The 17,439-nt window shown below is 39.7% G+C and overlaps 1 protein-coding gene across 3 annotated transcripts in view; it reads left to right on the top strand.

Moving 5' to 3' along the window:
- Window positions 1-17,439, top strand: part of UGGT1 (UDP-glucose glycoprotein glucosyltransferase 1) — a 195,064-nt gene that overhangs the window by 115,320 nt on the left and 62,305 nt on the right. For 2 of the 3 annotated variants that reach the window (XM_090278874.1, XM_090278863.1), the window contains exons 20-24: window positions 12,627-12,725; window positions 13,528-13,551; window positions 14,032-14,126; window positions 15,926-16,132; window positions 16,882-17,013. In XM_090278874.1, the coding sequence (XP_090135000.1) occupies window positions 12,627-12,725; window positions 13,528-13,551; window positions 14,032-14,126; window positions 15,926-16,132; window positions 16,882-17,013 (557 nt within the window). The remainder of the gene's footprint in view (window positions 1-12,626; window positions 12,726-13,527; window positions 13,552-14,031; window positions 14,127-15,925; window positions 16,133-16,881; window positions 17,014-17,439) is intronic. The other variant, XM_090278868.1, reaches the window with a different exon arrangement.

Below are 17,439 nucleotides of genomic sequence, written 5' to 3'. Positions count from 1 at the left end.
TCATTAAAATGTCCATACTACCCAAAGCAATTTACAGATTCAGTGCAATCCCAATTAAAATATGAGCGACGTATTTCACAGACCTAGAACAAATACTTCAAAAATTTATATGGAACCAAAAAAAGACCCTGAATAGCCACAGCAATCTTGAGTCAGAAGAACACAGTAGGAAGAATCACAATACCTGATATCAAACTATACTACAAGGCCACAGTAGTCAAAACAGTCTGGTACTGGCATAAGAACGGACATATAGATCAATGGAACAGAATAGAGAGCCCAGAAATAAACCCAGGCCTCTATGGTCAACTAATATTTGACAGAAGGGGAAGGAATGTAAAATGGAGTGAAAAGAGCCTCCTCAACAAATGGTGCTGGGAGAACCGGACAGCGATGTGCAAAAAAAAAATGAAACTAGACCACCAACTTGCACCATACACCAGAATAAACTCAAAATGGATAAAGGACTTAAATATAAGCTGTCACACCATAAAAGTCCTAGAGGAAAACATAGGCAGGAAAATTTCAGATATCCCACGTATGAATATTTTCACTGATTTATCTCCTAAGGCAAAGGGAAAAAAGGGACTACATCAAACTAAAGAGTTTTTGTTCAGCAAAAGAAAACATCAGCAAGATGAAAAGGGAACCAACAATATGGGGAAACAAATTTGCCAATGATACCTCCGACAAAGGATTGATCCCCAAAATCTGTAAAGAACTTACATGACTCAACACCAAGAAGACAGACAATCCTATTAAAAAATGGGCAAAGGACCTGAACTAACACTTCTCCAAAGAGAACATACAAAGGGTCCATAGGCATATGAAAGAATGCTCAACATCACTAGCTCTCAGAGGGATGCAAATTAAAACCACAATAAGATATCACTTCAGTCTGGTCAGAATGGCCATCATTAACAAATCAACCCACAACAAGTTCTGGTGAGGATGCGGAAAAAAGGGTACTCTAGGTACAATGTTGGTGGGAGTGCAGACTGGTGCAGCCACTGTGGAAAGCAGTATGGCATTTCCTCTAAAAAATAAAAATGGAAATGCCTTTTCATTCAAAGATCCCACTGCTGGCATTATACCCTAAGCATCCTGAAACATCAATTAAAAAGATCCTATGCACCCCAATATTCATAGCTCCATTATTTACAATAGCCAAATGCTGGAAACAACCTAACTGCCCATCAAAAAATAATGGATCAAAAACCGTGGTACATTTACACAATGGACTACTACACAGCAGAAAGAAGGAACTCCTACCTTTTGCAACAGTATGGAACTGGAAAGTATTATACTAAGTGAAATAAGCCAAATACCATATGATCTCATCTATTACAGCAACCTAACGAATGAAACAAACAAATGAGCAAAATAAAACCAGAGGCATGTAAGCAAGGAACAGACTGACAGTGATCAGAGGGGAGGGTGAGAGCGATAAGGAGGGAAGGAAGGGAAAGACTGTAGTCAAGGATCAAGTATAAAGGACACATGGATATGGACAACAGGGTGGGGATTAACTGTGGAAGTGGAGTGGCCTGTGGGGCAGGGGAGGGCAATGGGGGGAAACTTGGCACAACTATGACTGAATAGTGATTTAAAAAAAGACAGAAAGTAATGAAAGAACACTTCTGTAATTTAGCAAAGGAAATAGACATACAAGTCCAGGAAGCACAGAGTCCCAAATAACTTGGACACAAAGAAGACCACACCAAGACACATCATAATTAAAATTCCAAAGGTTATAGAGAGAGAATCTTAAAAGCAGCAAGAGAAAAGCAGAGAATTACCTACATAGGAATTCCCATGAGACAATCAGCTGACTTCTCAAAAGAAACTTTGTAGGCAAGAAGTATTCAAAGTGATGAAAAGCAAGAACCCACAATCTAAATTACTCTGTCCAGCGAAGCTAACATTCAGAATGGAAGGGCAGATAAAGTGCTTCCTGACAAGGTAAAACTAAAGGAGTTCATCATCACGAAGACCGTATTATATGAAATGTTAAAGGGACTTACTTAAGAAAAAGAAGCAGATCAAAACTATGAACAGTAAAATGACAACAATCTCAGAACTATCAACAACTGAATATAAGAAAACAAAAACAAACTAAGGAAACAACCGAAATAGGAACAGAATAATAAATATGGAGATCATTTGGAGGGTTATCAACTATGACAGGGAAGGTGGAGAGTGGGAGAAAAGGTACAGGGTTTAAGAATCATAATTGGTAGGTACAAAATAAACAGGGATGTGTTAAGAATAGTAAAGGAAATGGAGAAGCCAAAGAACTCATGCACAATTTATGGACATGAACTAAGCGGGAGGGAGATTACTGGAGGGAAGGTTCATACTGTTACAGAACCCCTGGGTTGCTCCAATTGAAACAGAACCCATGGGCTCTTTAGTTAGGGGCCCGATTGCCCGCCGCCAAAATTATAACTCTCAATACCAGAGTTTAGTGAAAAGAAAAATTATTTAACAGTTATATAGATCTAATTATTTGCGGATTTCTGCCTTTAAGTCTTATGTTCTTTAAAACACCCATAAGCACATATCCTTGCCTCCCCCTCCCAAAACAGGCTAGTTTTAGAAAAGTTAGAGATACCGTTTCCCTACTTTCTAAACATGGTTCAACTTTACCAGTAGCTGCCAGTCATTCAGTCCTGACTGGGGAGGTCTGTGCTAAGGTGTCCACCAGCTTTTAATCCAGAACCTTGTGGATTCTTAGCATCATTGTAAACTGCATGGTTAGTCCTTTGTAATCCACATGGAGAGCCTTCCTTTTTCAAAGCAGCAAGGTAGGTCCCTTCCTTAAAACTGCATCGCCAGTCCCCGTTAAATCTGCATGGACAGCCTGGTTAAAATGTCTGCGGCTTATTTTTTTTTTTTTTTTTATTTTTTTATTTTGGTTTTTCAATTACAGTTGTCCCCTTTTCCCCCAATTTCTCTCCCCCACCCAACCCACCCCCTCTCCCACAATCATATCCCTCCCCGTTGTCCATGTCCATGAGTCTTTCATACAGGCTCTTTAATTAAACCCTTCCCTTACTTATCCCCCTTCTCTCCCTCTCCCCTCCCCCCTATTGACTGCTATTCTGCTCTTTGTTCTATTTAGTTCCTTTGTTTGTGTTGTTCTTTAGTTTCCTGTATTAGGTGATATCATATGGTATTTTTCTTTCTTTGCCTGGCTTATTTCACTAAGCATAATTCTCTCTAGTTCCATCCATGTTGTTGCAAATGGCAGGAGTTCCTTCTTTCTTTCTGCTACATAGTATTCCATTGTGTAAATGTACCACAGTTTTTTGATCCACTCATCTACAGATGGGCACTTAGGTTGTTTCCAGCACTTAGCTATTGTAAACAGTGCTGCAATGAACATAGGGGTGCATAAGTTCTTTTGAATTGGGGTTTCAAGATTCTTCGGGTATAATCCTAGTAGTGGAGTCATTGGTTCAAAAGGCAGTTCCATTTTTAATCTTTTGAGGTAATTCCATACTGTTCTCCATAGTGGCTGCACCAGTCTGCATTCCCACCAACAGTGCAGTAGGGTTCCCGTTTCTCCACATCCTCGCCAGCACTTGTTACTTGTTGATTCGTTGATGATGGCCATTCTGACAGGTGTAAAGTGGTATCTCATTGTGGTTTTTACTTGCATCTCCCTGATGGCTAATGATGTTGAGCATTTTTTCATGTGTCTATGGACCTTCTGTATGTCCTCTTCGGAGAAGTGTTTGTTCAGGTCCCTTGCCCATTTTTTAATTGGGTTGTTTGTTTTCTTGATGTTGAGTCGTATCAGCTCTTTATATATTTTGGAAATCAGTCCCCTGTCTGTGATGTCATTGGCAAATATGTTTTCCCATATGGTTGGTTTCCTTTTCATCTTGCTGATGTTTTCTTTTGCTGAGCAGAAACTCTTCAGTTTGATGTAATCCCATTTATTTATTTTTTTCCTTTATTTCTCTTGCTTTAGGAGATGTATCCGTGAAGAGATTGTTACGTGAGATATCTGATATTTTCTTGCCTATGTTTTCCTCTAGGACTTTTATGGTGTCACGGCTTACATTTAAGTCTTTGATCCATCTTGAGTTTATTCTCGTGTGTGGTGTAAGTTGGTGGTCTAGTTTCATTTTTTTGCAGGTCCCTATCCAGTTCTCCCAGCACCATTTGTTAAAGAGGCTCTTCTCACTCCATTTTATGTTCCTTCCTCCTTTATCAAAGATTAGTTGACCATAGAGGCCTGGGTTTATTTCTGGACTCTCTATTCTGTTCCACTGATCTATATGTCTGTTCTTATGCCAGTACCATACTGTTTTGATTACAGTGGCTTTGTAGTATTGTTTGATATCTGGTGTTGTGATTCCTCCTGCTGTGTTCTTCTGTCTCAAGATTGCTTTTGCTATTCGGGGTCTTTTTTGGTTCCATATGAATTTATGGAGTATTTGTTCTAGGTCTGTGAAATATGTCATTGGTATTTTAATAGGGATTGCATTGAATTTGTAAATTGCTTGGGGTAGTATGGCCATTTTGATGATGTTGATTCTTCCCATCCAAGAACATGGTATTTGCTTCCATTTATTTGTTTCTTCCTTAATTTCTTTCTTCAATGTTATGTAATTTTCAGAGTACAGGTCTTTTATCTCTTTGGTTAAGTTTACTCCTAGGTACTTTATTTTTCTTGTTGCTATAGTAAATGGTATTTTCTTTTTTGTCTCTGTCTCTGCTATTTTATTGTTGGTGTACAGAAATGCCTTAGATTTCTGTATATTTATTTTGTACCCTGCGATTTTGCCAAATTCACTTATATTGAGTAGTCTTTTAGTGGAGTTTATAGGATTTTCTAGGTATACTATCATGTCATCTGCATATAATGAAAGTTTCACTTCCTCTTTCCCAATTTGGATGCCTTTTATTTCTTTTTCTTGTCTGATTGCTGTGGCTAGGACTTCCAACACTATGTTGAAAAGGAGTGGAGAGAGTGGACAACCTTGTCTAGTTCCTGAGTTCAGGGGGAATGCTTTCAGTTTTTGTCCATTGAGTATGATGTTGGCCTCAGGCTTCTCATATATAGCCTTAATTATGTTAAGATATGCTCCCTTTATTCCCATTTTGCTGAGTGTTTTCATCATAAATGGGTGTTGTACTTTATCAAATGCTTTTTCTGCATCTATTGATATGATCATGTGATTTTTGTCTTTCATTCTGTTTAGGTGATGTATTATATTTATTGATTTGCGAATATTAAACCATCCTTGCATCCCTGGAATGAAGCCCACTTGATCATGATGTATGATCTTTTTGATGTATTGCTGGATCCTGTTTGCCAATATTTTATTGAGGATTTTAGCATCGATGTTCATCAGTGATATTGGCCTGTAGTTTTCTTTCTTTGTTGTGTCTTGACCTGGTTTGGGGATTAGGATAATACTGGCTTCATAGAAAGAGTTTGGGATTTTCCCCTCTTCTTGGATTTTTTGGAACAGTTTGAGGAGGATAGGAGTTAGTTCTTCCCTGAATGTTTTGTAGAATTCACCTGTGAAGCCATCCTGTCCAGGGCTTTTGTGTGCCGGGAGATTTTGGATTACTGTTTCAATTTCCTTTTTTGTTATTGGTCTGTTGAGACTTTCCACTTCTTCTTGATTTAGTTTTGGAAGGTTGTATGTTTCTAGAAATTTGTCCATTTCTTCTAGATTGTCAAATTTCTTGTCATACAGTTGTCTGAAGTAATTTCTAACTATCATTTGTATTTCTGAGGTATCAGTCGTGATTTCTCCTCTTTCATTTCTGATTTTGTTTATTTGTGTCTTCTCTCTTTTTTTCTTGATTAGACTGGCTAGAGGCTTGTCGATTTTGTTGATTTTTTCGAAGAACCAGCTCCTAGTTTTGTTGATCTTTTGGATTGTTTGTTTAGTCTCTATGTCATTTAGTTCTGCTCTGATCTTGATGATTTCATTCCTTCTTCTTGCCCTAGGCTTTGTTTGTTGTTGTTGTTCTAGTTCTTATAGCATTGTGGTTAGGTGTTTTATTTGAGATTCTTCTAGCCTTTTCAGATATGCCTGTATTGCTATAAACTTCCCTCTCAGGACTGCTTTTGCTGTGTCCCACAGGTTTTGGGTTGTTGTGTGCTCATTATCATTAGTTTCTAGAAATTTCTTGATTTCTTCTTTGATGTCATTGTTAACCCATTCGTTATTTAAGAGCGTGTTATTCAATCTCCATGAGTTTGGGTGTCTTTGATTTTTTTCTCTGAGGTTGATTTCTAGTTTCAGGGCATTGTGATCTGAAAAGATGCTTGATATGATTTCAATTTTCTTGAATTTGTTGAGGCTTGTTTTGTGACCTATCATGTGGTCTATCTTTGAAAATGTCCCATGTGCACTTGAAAAGAATGTATATTTTGCTTCTTTGGGGTGAAAAGTTCTATATATATCAGTTAGATCCATGTGGTTTAGTGTGTTGTTCAATGCCTGTATATCCTTGGTGTTTCTTTGCTTTGATGATCTGTCTATTGTTGATAATGAAGTGTTGAAGTCCCCTACTATGAGTGTGTTGTTTTTGATATCCTTTTTGTGGTCTTCTAGTATTTGCTTTATGTATTTGTGTGCTCCTATGTTGGGTGCATATATGTTTATCAAAGTCATATCTTCTTGATGGATTGTTCCTTTAAGTATTATGAAGTGTCCTTCTTTGTCTCTTTTTATTGTCCTTGCTTTGAAATCCGTTTTGTCTGATATGAGAACTGCTACCCCGGCTTTTTTTTCCGGTCCGTTTGCTTGGAATATTTTTTTATATCCCTTTACTTTCAGTCTGTGTAAATCTTTTGTTTTGAGGTGTGTTTCTTGTAGACAGCAAATATGTGGGTCCTGTTTTCTTATCCATTCCGTTACCCTATGTCTTTTAATTGGAGCATTTAATCCATTTACATTTAAGGTTATTATTGATGTGTATTTATTCATTTCCCTTTGTACCTCTGTTCCTCTCCTCTCTTGTTTTTTTCTTCTTTTTTTCTTAGAACAGTCCCTTTAGCATCTCTTGCAATGCTGGTTTGGTGGAGATGTATTCTTTCAGTCTTCCTTTGTCTGAGAAACTCCTTATTTCACCTTCTATTTTGAATGAGAGCCTTGCTGGGTAGAGTATTCTTGGTTGTAGGCCTTTGTTTTTCATTGCTTGAAATATTTTTGACCATTCCCTTCTGGCTTGTAATGTTTCTGTTGAGAAATCAGTTGATAGCCTTATCGGAGCTCCCTTGTATGTTATTTGCTGCTTTTCTCTTGCTGCTTTTAGGATTCTCTCTTTGTCTTGGAATGTTGCCATTTTAACTATGATGTGCCTTGGAGTGGGTTTTTGGGGGTTCCTCTTGATTGGAACTCTCAGTGCTTCTTGGACTTGCATAGCTTTTCCTCTCATCAGGTTCGGAAAATTTTCTGTCACTATTTCTCCTATCAGATTTTCAATTCCATGTTCCTTTTCTTCTCCCTCTCGTATTCCGATGATCCTTAAATTATTTTTCCTAATGCTATCCTGTAATTCCCTTACATCTTGTTCATATTTTTTCAATCGTTTTTCATTTTGCTGTATTGTCTGGGAGTTTTTCTCTACATTATCTTCTAACTCACTAATCCGATCCTCTGCTTCGTTAAGTCTGCTTTTGACTGATTCTACTGTGTTTTTCAGTTCAGAGATTGTATTCTTAAGTTCTTCCTGGTTCCTGTTAACAATTTCTATGTCTTTTTTTATGCTGGTGTAGTTCTCTGCCAGTTCCCTGTAATTTTCTTGGAGCTGCTGGTAACTTCCTTGAAGTTTGTCATAGTTGATTGTAAGGATGTCGAGTATATTGAGCTTCTTTACCACCATTGTTTTGAATTCCATGTCTGACATTTGGGCTATGTCTATTTCGTCTATCTCTCTTTCTGAGGATTCCTCTTTTCTTTTCATTGAGGGGTTATTTTTGCGTCTTACCATGTTGGATTCTTTTTGTTTTTATTTATTTATTTATTTATTTATTTATTTTGGGGGGGGTAGTCTGCTTTGACTTCCCTCCTTTGTGATGTAATATTCTTTATCGAAGGTCTGGGAGTTTCAGTGGTGCAGTCTCTTTGATATCCTGAGCCTGATGGTCTTGAGTTACCCTTTATGTCGTTTGTTTATGCTGTTCGGTTATATTTCAGATGTTCTTTGATAGGATCTTCCTTCTGGCTACTTGGTTGAGAGTCACTCTATCTGCTTTGTCTTGAGTTCTTTTGTGGATATGCTGTTAAAAACATAAACACACAGCCCAGGCAGGAGACCCACACCCTCAGAAAGTATCCCCCACTCTATCCTGCTATCGTTAGCCAACTAGCCCGTATTAATATAAATGTAAAGAGATTTGAGCTTTTATACTATAAGAAGAATAGATAAGAGTTGTTTTGGGGGAGGAAAAATATAATTTTTGATAGAGGGGTTGATAGATTAATAATAGTTGAGACTGTGCAAGCCAGTTAGTAATATTTACATTGTATGTTAATAAAAATAGAAGAAAAGGATAGAAAAATACATAGTATAGTAAGAAAGTGGGATTGTATTGTATTTGGGTTTATATAGTAATTATATTATTTAGAGTGATAGGGGGGCTAAGCTAGACACACAAACGAATAAACCATGATTAAAGAGAAAGGGTGAGAAGGAGAGGTTTTATGCAACACGTTAGAGATAAAGTTTGTTATTATTGGAAGAGGTGAAGGAAAAACACCCCCCCAAAAAATCCCCAAGAAAATAGAAGAAAGAAAAGAAGAAAGAGAAGAAAATAAAAAATTTACCACAAAACCCCCCCTAAAAAAAACCCCAAAAGGGAAGAAAGAAAGGAACAAAGAAAGATAGAAAAGAAAGAATAAAGAAGAAAGAAAGAAAAAAGAGAGAGAAAAAAAAAATATATATATATATATACCCCCCAAAAACCCCCCAAAAAAAACCCAGGAAAAGAATAAAGAAAGAAGGAAAGAAAAGAAATAATTAAGAAGAAAGAAAGAACAAGGGAGAAAAAATTTGGGAGAAAAAACTTGGAAAAAAAAATCGATGTTTTTACTCCGTTTTAGCCTTGGTGTGTTGCCTTCTTTTTCTGGGTCCGCAGCTGGTCTAGTGTGGCAGGTCAGACGTTCTTGTTTTTTGCAGGACTGGTGTGCGCCCCCGGTTGCCGCTATGGTGCGCGCCCGCGGTTGCCCGCACGGCGCGCTCCCTTGCTGCTTGCTGGAGCCAGTTGAGGTGCCCTTGCGCGCAAGCCCCTGCGCTCTCGGGCGGCCCGAGAGTTTGCCCTGCGGTTGGAGCCCACTGCTGCCGGGCCGCGGCGGTTCCCAGTTCGCGCCGAGGCGTCCCTGCCAGCGCGGGCGGCCCGAGCGCTTTCCCCGGGATTGGCTCCTGCTTTCACTGGGTCGCGGCGGTTCCCCGTTCGCGCCGAGGCGTCCCTGCCCGCGCGGGCGGCCCGAGCGCTTTCCCCGGGATTGGCTCCTGCCTTCGCTGGGCCGCGGCGGTTCCGCGTTCGTACTGAGGTGTCCCTGCCCGCGCGGGCGGCCCGAGAGCTTTCCCCGGGATTGGCGCCCACTGACCCCTGGCTGAGGTGCTTTTGCACTCGCGCGCCGCCCCGTGCCCTCAGTCCCGCTGAGCCGAGCTCTGGGAGTTGGTCTCTCGCCTCTTAGGGCAGGGGAAGGGACACTTGTGCTCAGTGGAATCGAGCGTCCGTGGGTCGCCGCCTCCCGCTGTTCCCGTGCTGCAGCTGCCCACCTTCCCTCACCCGTCTGGGCGGGCACAAACAGAGCCTGCGCTAGTGGTCTGCTTTCCGGCCTGGGGCCCTGCGCCCACGGGAGCTGTCTAGGGGTGTCTGTGCACAGTCCTCTGCGTGTTCAGTGGGCCCTCCCTGTGCCCGTTGGGGCACTGATCTTATGTCCGTTGGGGAGTGTCCGAGGGACGCCTGGACTCACGACCCCGCGCACCTGGGCCAGTGAATGAGAGCACTTCCCTATGTGCGCCCCCGCGACCCAATGGTAGGGTTGAGGAGTGGATGAGCGGGCCTCTGCGCCTGGGCTCCTCCAGAACGGCCTACCACCCCCAAACTTTCCTCCCGTCTCCACCGTCCACTAGAGAAAAATATAAAGGAGAGTTATGTTCTCACTTGCCCGGCGGCACGCTGTCTCCTGTCCTTCAGCGCCAATGCCACTTGGTCGAGTCCCGTCTCTGCCAGCGGGCAGAGATCCGCTCTCCGCCTGACTCCTCTCTGGGGTAGCCTGTGGTCGCCAAAAATCCTTTGTGTGCTTCCCGCCACAGCTCGGGCAGCCGCCCCAGTCAGGAATCCCGTTTCGTCCCCTTTTTCTCCGCTATCCTCACTAAACAGGTTGTTCCCAGATGGATTTTCTCTAATCCAGCAGTGCCTTGGCTCAACTCCCGCCAATGTCCAGCTGCTCACTGAGATGTTCTGTCTGCAATTAGACCAAACTGCAGACGGGTCTCCGGAGCCTAAAACCGCAACCTCTCCTCACTCCTCCGCCATCTTACCTCCCTGCGGCTTATTTTTAAATCCCTGACAGAGTCCTGTGATGCAGAGCGCATGGTAACCAGTTCTGACCATTCACAGAACCTCACGCAGGTTCTGTAAGCTCTTTCAGTACCATCCCACGGTCCAAAACCCCTCCCATCTACCTGAGGCCTTGGATGCATTAAAGCTATTTTGCATAACAAAGACACCAGCCACCAGCCTCAGGCATGTGAAGGCATCCTGAAAGCTGCTTCCTTCTCCCCATCCCCCAGCCGCAAACTCTGGGGTTTTTTGGATACTCCTGTTTCTGTAATAATACTGTGTGGAGTGACCCTGGCTGGTTTGGCTCAGTGGATTGAGCGTCGGCCTGCGAGCTAAGTGTCGCTGGTTCGATCTTCCAGTCAGGGCACATCAGAGAAGGAAAACTCTGACTCCAAAAAACCTCCGCTGCCTTGCGGCATACCTCTTCTGGGGAAAGGCTAAGGGAGTAAACCCCGTCCGGAGCCGGAGTCCCTAAGGCGGTTTGACGTTGTAGTCAACACCGGCAACTCCTGCGGCGCACCTGAAGCCAAGCTGTATTGACTCCGTCTTTCCCTTGGACCCTTCAGCTGCGAAGAGAGGGGGGTCTGCTGCGTGGGCAACAGCAGACCCTCCATATCACCCTGCCCAGGCTCTGTAGCTTCAGCTTCACTGGAGAGGACGCTCCAGCGTCATCACAAGATGTCGATTCAACACGGGAGGAGACAGATACCGTGTCACTCCCGAGTCGAACTGCACAGCCATTCTCAGCGGTGCAGATAGACTCTTAAGAAGCTACACCATCGTCTCTCGAGACGGACGGCTGCCGACTGTGTGGAGTAGGGGAAAGGGGAAAAAAATTGGGATAACTGTTATAGCGTAATCAATAAAAAATACTTAAAAAGTAGTTATCTTTGAAGTACTCATGTTAAGGAGCATAGAAATAGTTCTGTGTTTTGGGTTTATTTTTTCACTGAGTGCCATAGTAATCAGCTGTGAAAGAGTGCTAGTCCACAGAGGTAAAGCTGCAGTCCGTTGAGTGAGTGTTTAGAGCTGTCAGTGAAGGAGCAGCGGGCATCATCTTGACCCAGTGGTCATAGCTTCATCACCTATGCTGCTCTTGGCCTGTGTTGTCCCAGACTTTTTTAGAGAATACTCAGTTTTAAGACCATGGTGCCTTCTCCCCTCCTTTACATGATGTCATGAGCCACTTCTGTCTTATTTACCATTGATTTTCTTTACTAGAATATTGACTGAATGGTTTGTAGGCCCTTCATATGTTTTGTTGAATGAAATGATAAGTGGGTGAATGAATGGGTAGACAAATAGGACTGTGGTCAAAGCAAGGTGTGCTTGGAAGACAGTGAGACAAAAATGGCATTAGTGTTGGGGTATCATAATAAATAATACTGGGGAGATTGCTGGAGATAGAGGGTTTATAATTCCAGACTAGAGTCCATTTTCTAGGTAGGAAGAATTTACTGTGTAGTTTAGAGCAAGGGAGTGACTTAATGAAACTGGAAGTTTAGCAAGAGTAGTCTGGCAGGGAAATGATGAATGAGAGCATTGCTCATTGCTGTTTAATCAGAAAAGCTATGTATCTGAGAATGACCTTTTTATTTCTGTTAGGGCTAAAAATAATACTGTTTGCTGACACATGAAAACATTAAAGTGAGAATTTTCTTATATATGTATTTTTACATTGTGGACCCCCCCCCCCAAACGTCCAAGTAGGGTAGAAAAGCTTATTATGGTAGATGGAGAATGGAAGAGAGAGAGGAAGTTAAGGGGATATCTTTAAGAGATTATTCTTTAGTAAAGTGTTAGAAGTGGTAATAGAATAAATTTAAACCATTAAAATGACATACATATATGACAATTCTGTGAGATTTGTACACCTTTATTAACTTTGTATCTTGAAATGTGATTAATGGAGTAGGGATCAATGGGATTGTTAAGTTGTTCAATAAACATGAAGCAGTTATGTCACTCATGCATTTTCTTAAAACTTGTAATATGGTCATATCAAATTATTAGTTGAATATTAACAGAGTGAATTTAGGCATATTAATTATAAATCTACTTAAATTTTTTACAGATAACTTTTTTGTGGATGATTATGCTAGATTTACTGCCTTGGATTCTGAAGGCAAGACTGCTGCTATAGCCAATAGTATGAACTATCTGACAAAGAAAGGTAATACACTCTAGGTTTATCTTGGATTCAACATTTTATTATAATATTTGAAAAAAATCAATCATTAGTATTTGTTGTGAGACACGGTATATATTTTAATGATTTGAGTATAGAAAATACCTGTTTAAAATTTCTTTATGTATTTTTGAAAATTTAAATGCTGTCTTTTTAAATTTTAAATTAAATGTTAAAGTAGAAAGGAAAATTTTTTCATGGTTCCAAGTGGGAAAACATTTGATGTTAATGGATTAGTGGATTGGAAATTGGTTTGACTTACCTCTTCAGTGACAACATTGGGTTAGTTTTTTAAAGATAAACTTGGCTCTAGAAATACTTGTGTTTTAAAACTGATTTTTATGTAGTTATTTATTTAAACTAAGATTGTGTGAAGTGATGTCCTTTTAATGGCAGACATGCTTTTCCTCTGTGGTCACCCAAAGCACTGACTGTCATTTAATGTAGTTGTTTTTATCTCCATTGTACTCTCCCAGAGAGAATATCTGGTTTCCCAGATATATATAAGTACAGTAATTTTTCCATTTGATTACTCAATAAATTAGTTCTGAGGAGAATTGGAACAGTGCTAAACACTAGTGAGACTAAGGAGCAGAAAAAAGCATAGGTCATGTTAGGGATTATTTAAAATTTCATAGTTGACAGCAGTGGGGAGGGGCGTATAAGCAGGATAAATGGAAATGGTAGTGGAAAAAATACGATTAAAAAAATTAAATTTTATAGTAGGCAATAATTATGGAAATGACATTTTCTTTTTTTCTACTCTTTTTCCTTTACCTTTGCCCAGGAATGTCCTCCAAGGAAATTTATGGTAACTTTAAACTTCAGAATGTTCTGTTCCTTTTCTTAATTACTTTTTTCAGGCACTGCTGTAATTCAGAGTTTATTAACCCTTTATTGGGATGTTTCTGGAACCTGTGGTAACAGATAATTTATTTATTCAGATAAATTTTGTACAAATGTTTGCAAAGAAGTATATTTCAGAAAGTTACAAATTAATATGATTTAAGACTATAACACGTTACCCACATGTTCAAAGACTTTTTTCATTTTATATGCTAACAGATGCCCAAACCATAGTAGAATAAGTAAGTGCATGCCCCTAGTTTATAAGTACCCTGCTTTCATTCTACTATCAAAGTTTCACTACTTTTGTTTTGTATCTTTATTAAACTTATAATTTTCTTTAATTTGCATGGTTTTCAGAAATTATTTGGCTTAATAACAATATTGAAACATAGAATGTGCTTTTTTCCCCTCCAACTCAATATGTTGTTTTATTTTTCTACAGATGATTCTTTTATTAGGCCAGTAACTTTTTGGATTGTTGGGGATTTTGATAGCCCTTCTGGAAGGCAATTATTGTATGATGCTATTAAACATCAGGCAAGTGTCTACAACTTCATTTTGTCCTCATGAGCATGCTTGTGTTGATATACTTGTTCTGGTGGAGAGAGCAGGTCCTGCTTTCCTCGTGTTTGAAGGGAAAGAGCATTGCTTCTTCAGATGTTTGCCAGTTAGTAAGAAAAAAGAGAAGACTGCAGTAGTCTAGCTTTATTTAAGGGGATGGATTCTTTTAGAGGAAAAAATAGTGAGATCATCATAGACATTTTTTATTGTATAACTCCTCATTTTCTTGCTACAGAGAAGCTGCAAAGATCATGTTGAATATTGTAAAGGCAGGGTCCTTATATGGAGACAGGTCCAGGTGTGGGAAATACCATGCAGGCACGTGAGTGCAAGTTTGATAGAAACAGGTCTCAGCATGCAGAGATATGCACATGTGATGGTCTGAAAGCTGTGCATCATGTGATCATTGAACTTGAATGACTGGCAGTGGGGGGTGGTGGAGAGTGTCATCATCAGAGAATGAGATGTTCCATTTCCTTTTCCTGAGCAATTTGCAGATTGAATCTTTATTCAGGTTTCACACCCTTCCCGTGACCCCTAGACACCCTGTGTCTCTGGGAGGCTGACTGAATTGCTGACACATCCAAGTGATTTCAACATCAATGATGTGCTGAGGGCCGTATTATATAAGGGAACAGCTTAGTTGCTGTGGTTAATTCAAAGTTAAATTAGGAGTCATCCTAGTGAAGGACGATAGATACATGTGTAAAGTGCTCTCACTCATATTGATAAAATGCTCAAGTGGTGGTAGAGTGGGAGAACAGGAAGGGAGAGTTGAATATTTTAAATAAATACTTTAATTGAAGTAAAATATAGGTTCCAAAGAAGTGCACAAATCATAGGATACATAGTGTTTCAAAGTGAGCATACCCATGTGATCACCACCCAGGTAAAGAGAAATAACAAATTCTTGAAAAGCCCTTACCTGCTTGTGGTCACATCAGGGCTCCCTAGCCTTCCTCTCTTCTCACATTATAGAATAGGTTTGCCTATTTATTACTTACTTAAATGGAATCTTATAGTATGCATTCATGTTCGGTTTCTTTCCTTAACATTTTTGAGATCCATGAAATCACAAGTAGTGATAGTTCTTTTTCATTGTGTGGTTTTATGTCATATAACTTAATCATAGTTTTGTTTGTTTAGTGTATTTGATGGACATTTGGGTTGTTTGTAGTTTGGCGATATTCTGAAGAATACTGCTGTGAACATTCTTATATATGTCTTTAAATATGCATAAGTATGAATTTCTGGTGCTTGTGTTCTTGATATGAGACCTTTTTTGGTTTTATGGGTCTCAGATATCCTCTCTCACATGGATTCTTGTCTTTTTACCCAGGGAGAGATTAATTTTTATTAGGAATCTGGGTGAATGAAGAAGGGTTTGAACAGAGAGCCCTGAAGAATGCTTGGAATTTAAGGAAGCAAAGATGTGTGTACTTGGGGTTTACTTGCCAATGTGAGGCACGATATGCATATTAGAAGAATACAAAATATGTAGGGGGAATATACGGCTCTGATGGTTTGTTTATAATGTTTGCTGTATTTACAGGACAGTAAGAAATGAAGTTGGAAAGGTAGGCTAGGGGCCAATTCATGTAGGGGTTTGAATGCCTGGTTATAGCATTTTTTATTTTGTTCTGCATGCAGAGGAGAACTACCAGAGACTTTTAAGAGAGGTAGTATTTTCTATTTATAGAATATGACTTCTATTAATGCACTTTTTAAGTTGAAAACATCTACCATTTAACCCTTATTTCTTATTTTCTGAATAGAAATCCAGTAACAATGTTAGAATAAGTATGATCAATAATCCTAGTGAAGATATAAATTATGAGAGCACTCGGATCTCCAGAGCAATCTGGGCAGCTCTCCAGACACAGACTTCAAACTCTGCTAAGAACTTCATCACAAAAATGGCCAAGGAGGAGACTGCAGAGGCCCTCGCTGCAGGAGCTGATGTTGAGGAGTTCTCTGTTGGGGTGAGTCTGTGAGCATTGCAGGAAACTACCTCTCTCTGTTACTTACCACAGAAGTTCGCTACCATGGACTAAAGTGGCCTATTCATGATCAGGATTTGTGATTTTAGTTTGAGTCTCAGGATTTCTTTTTTTTAATGGAAGAATCTTTCCAAGAAATATCATTTCCGCCACATTCCCTTGATTGCTTTTGAACTTCCTAGGTTTCAAGATGTGACTGATACAAGTTTATGTATGTTTTAAGCACAAGCCATTTGTTTTGTACAGTTTTAAAAGATAGACAATATTTATTTGTTGATAAAGCAAAACACTGAGATTTAAGTCAGGTAATGAGTTGGAAGCTAATATGTTCTTCATGTGTTTCCAGTATAAGCCCACATTTATTCATTTGTATGTAACATACGTTTACTGTTTTTAGTTCTAAAATTTGTTATAAAATGATGAGTATATTTGATGTTTTAGTTAGAGGATTCTCACTTGAAATAAGAAAAATTTGTGAATGCAGAATAAAGATATCGTGAACACTAGTTTGCCAGTTGAGCAATCACAAAAAGAACAGGAAAGGAAATTAGCATTACTTTGATAGGTGGGAGGGTGGGGAAATGAGAGGGAATATGAAGACATTATAATGTTAATTGTTAAAATTAGTAATACTTTCCACTAAAAGAGCATTTTATAATTTATTCATTATGATTATTTATTTTTATGATCTAATAACAATTACTTTTCCTTAATAACAATTACTTTCCTAGGGCATGGATTTCAGTCTTTTTAAAGAGGTCTTTGAGTCTTCCAAAATGGATTTCATTTTGTCTCATGCCATGTACTGCAGGGATGTCCTGAAGCTGAAGAAGGGACAGAGGGCAGTGATCAGCAATGGAAGGGTGAGGTCTTGTCCTGAGACAAGCTTGACTTCAAATTAGATCAGTGAACAGTGTTGGCAGCATTCTCCTCTGAAGGTAGTAAACTCTTCAAACAGAACCACTCTTTCCAAAGGTGATTAGGGCTTATGTGGTGCTGATGATTATTTCTGCTCTCTTATTTTAAAGGAAGTTTGCTCATTTTGACATGTGTTCTCTGTTTAATTTTGCCCGGCCATCATGTAAGGTGGTGAGAATGCGATGACTCTCAGAACATGTCAAGTGAGGCCTATGACACATGAAGCACTCATTTCCTGTGGTGCCCATGCTTATGGTTTGTTCAGTCTGTGCGCATTCAGTTGGGTTAGGTTTACGCTGTTTTATAAAATCTTGCAGCCCCTGAAATAAGACCGTGGTGGATGTTCCAAATTTTTAAGTCTTATCACGTAA

This window comes from Furipterus horrens, unplaced genomic scaffold, assembly GCF_987537825.1.
Source record: "Furipterus horrens unplaced genomic scaffold, mFurHor1.1.pri manual_scaffold_1, whole genome shotgun sequence".
Lineage (NCBI taxonomy): Eukaryota > Metazoa > Chordata > Mammalia > Chiroptera > Furipteridae > Furipterus > Furipterus horrens.
The sequence above is the reverse complement of the archived record's forward strand: the minus strand, read 5'-3'. Positions and strand labels throughout refer to the sequence as shown.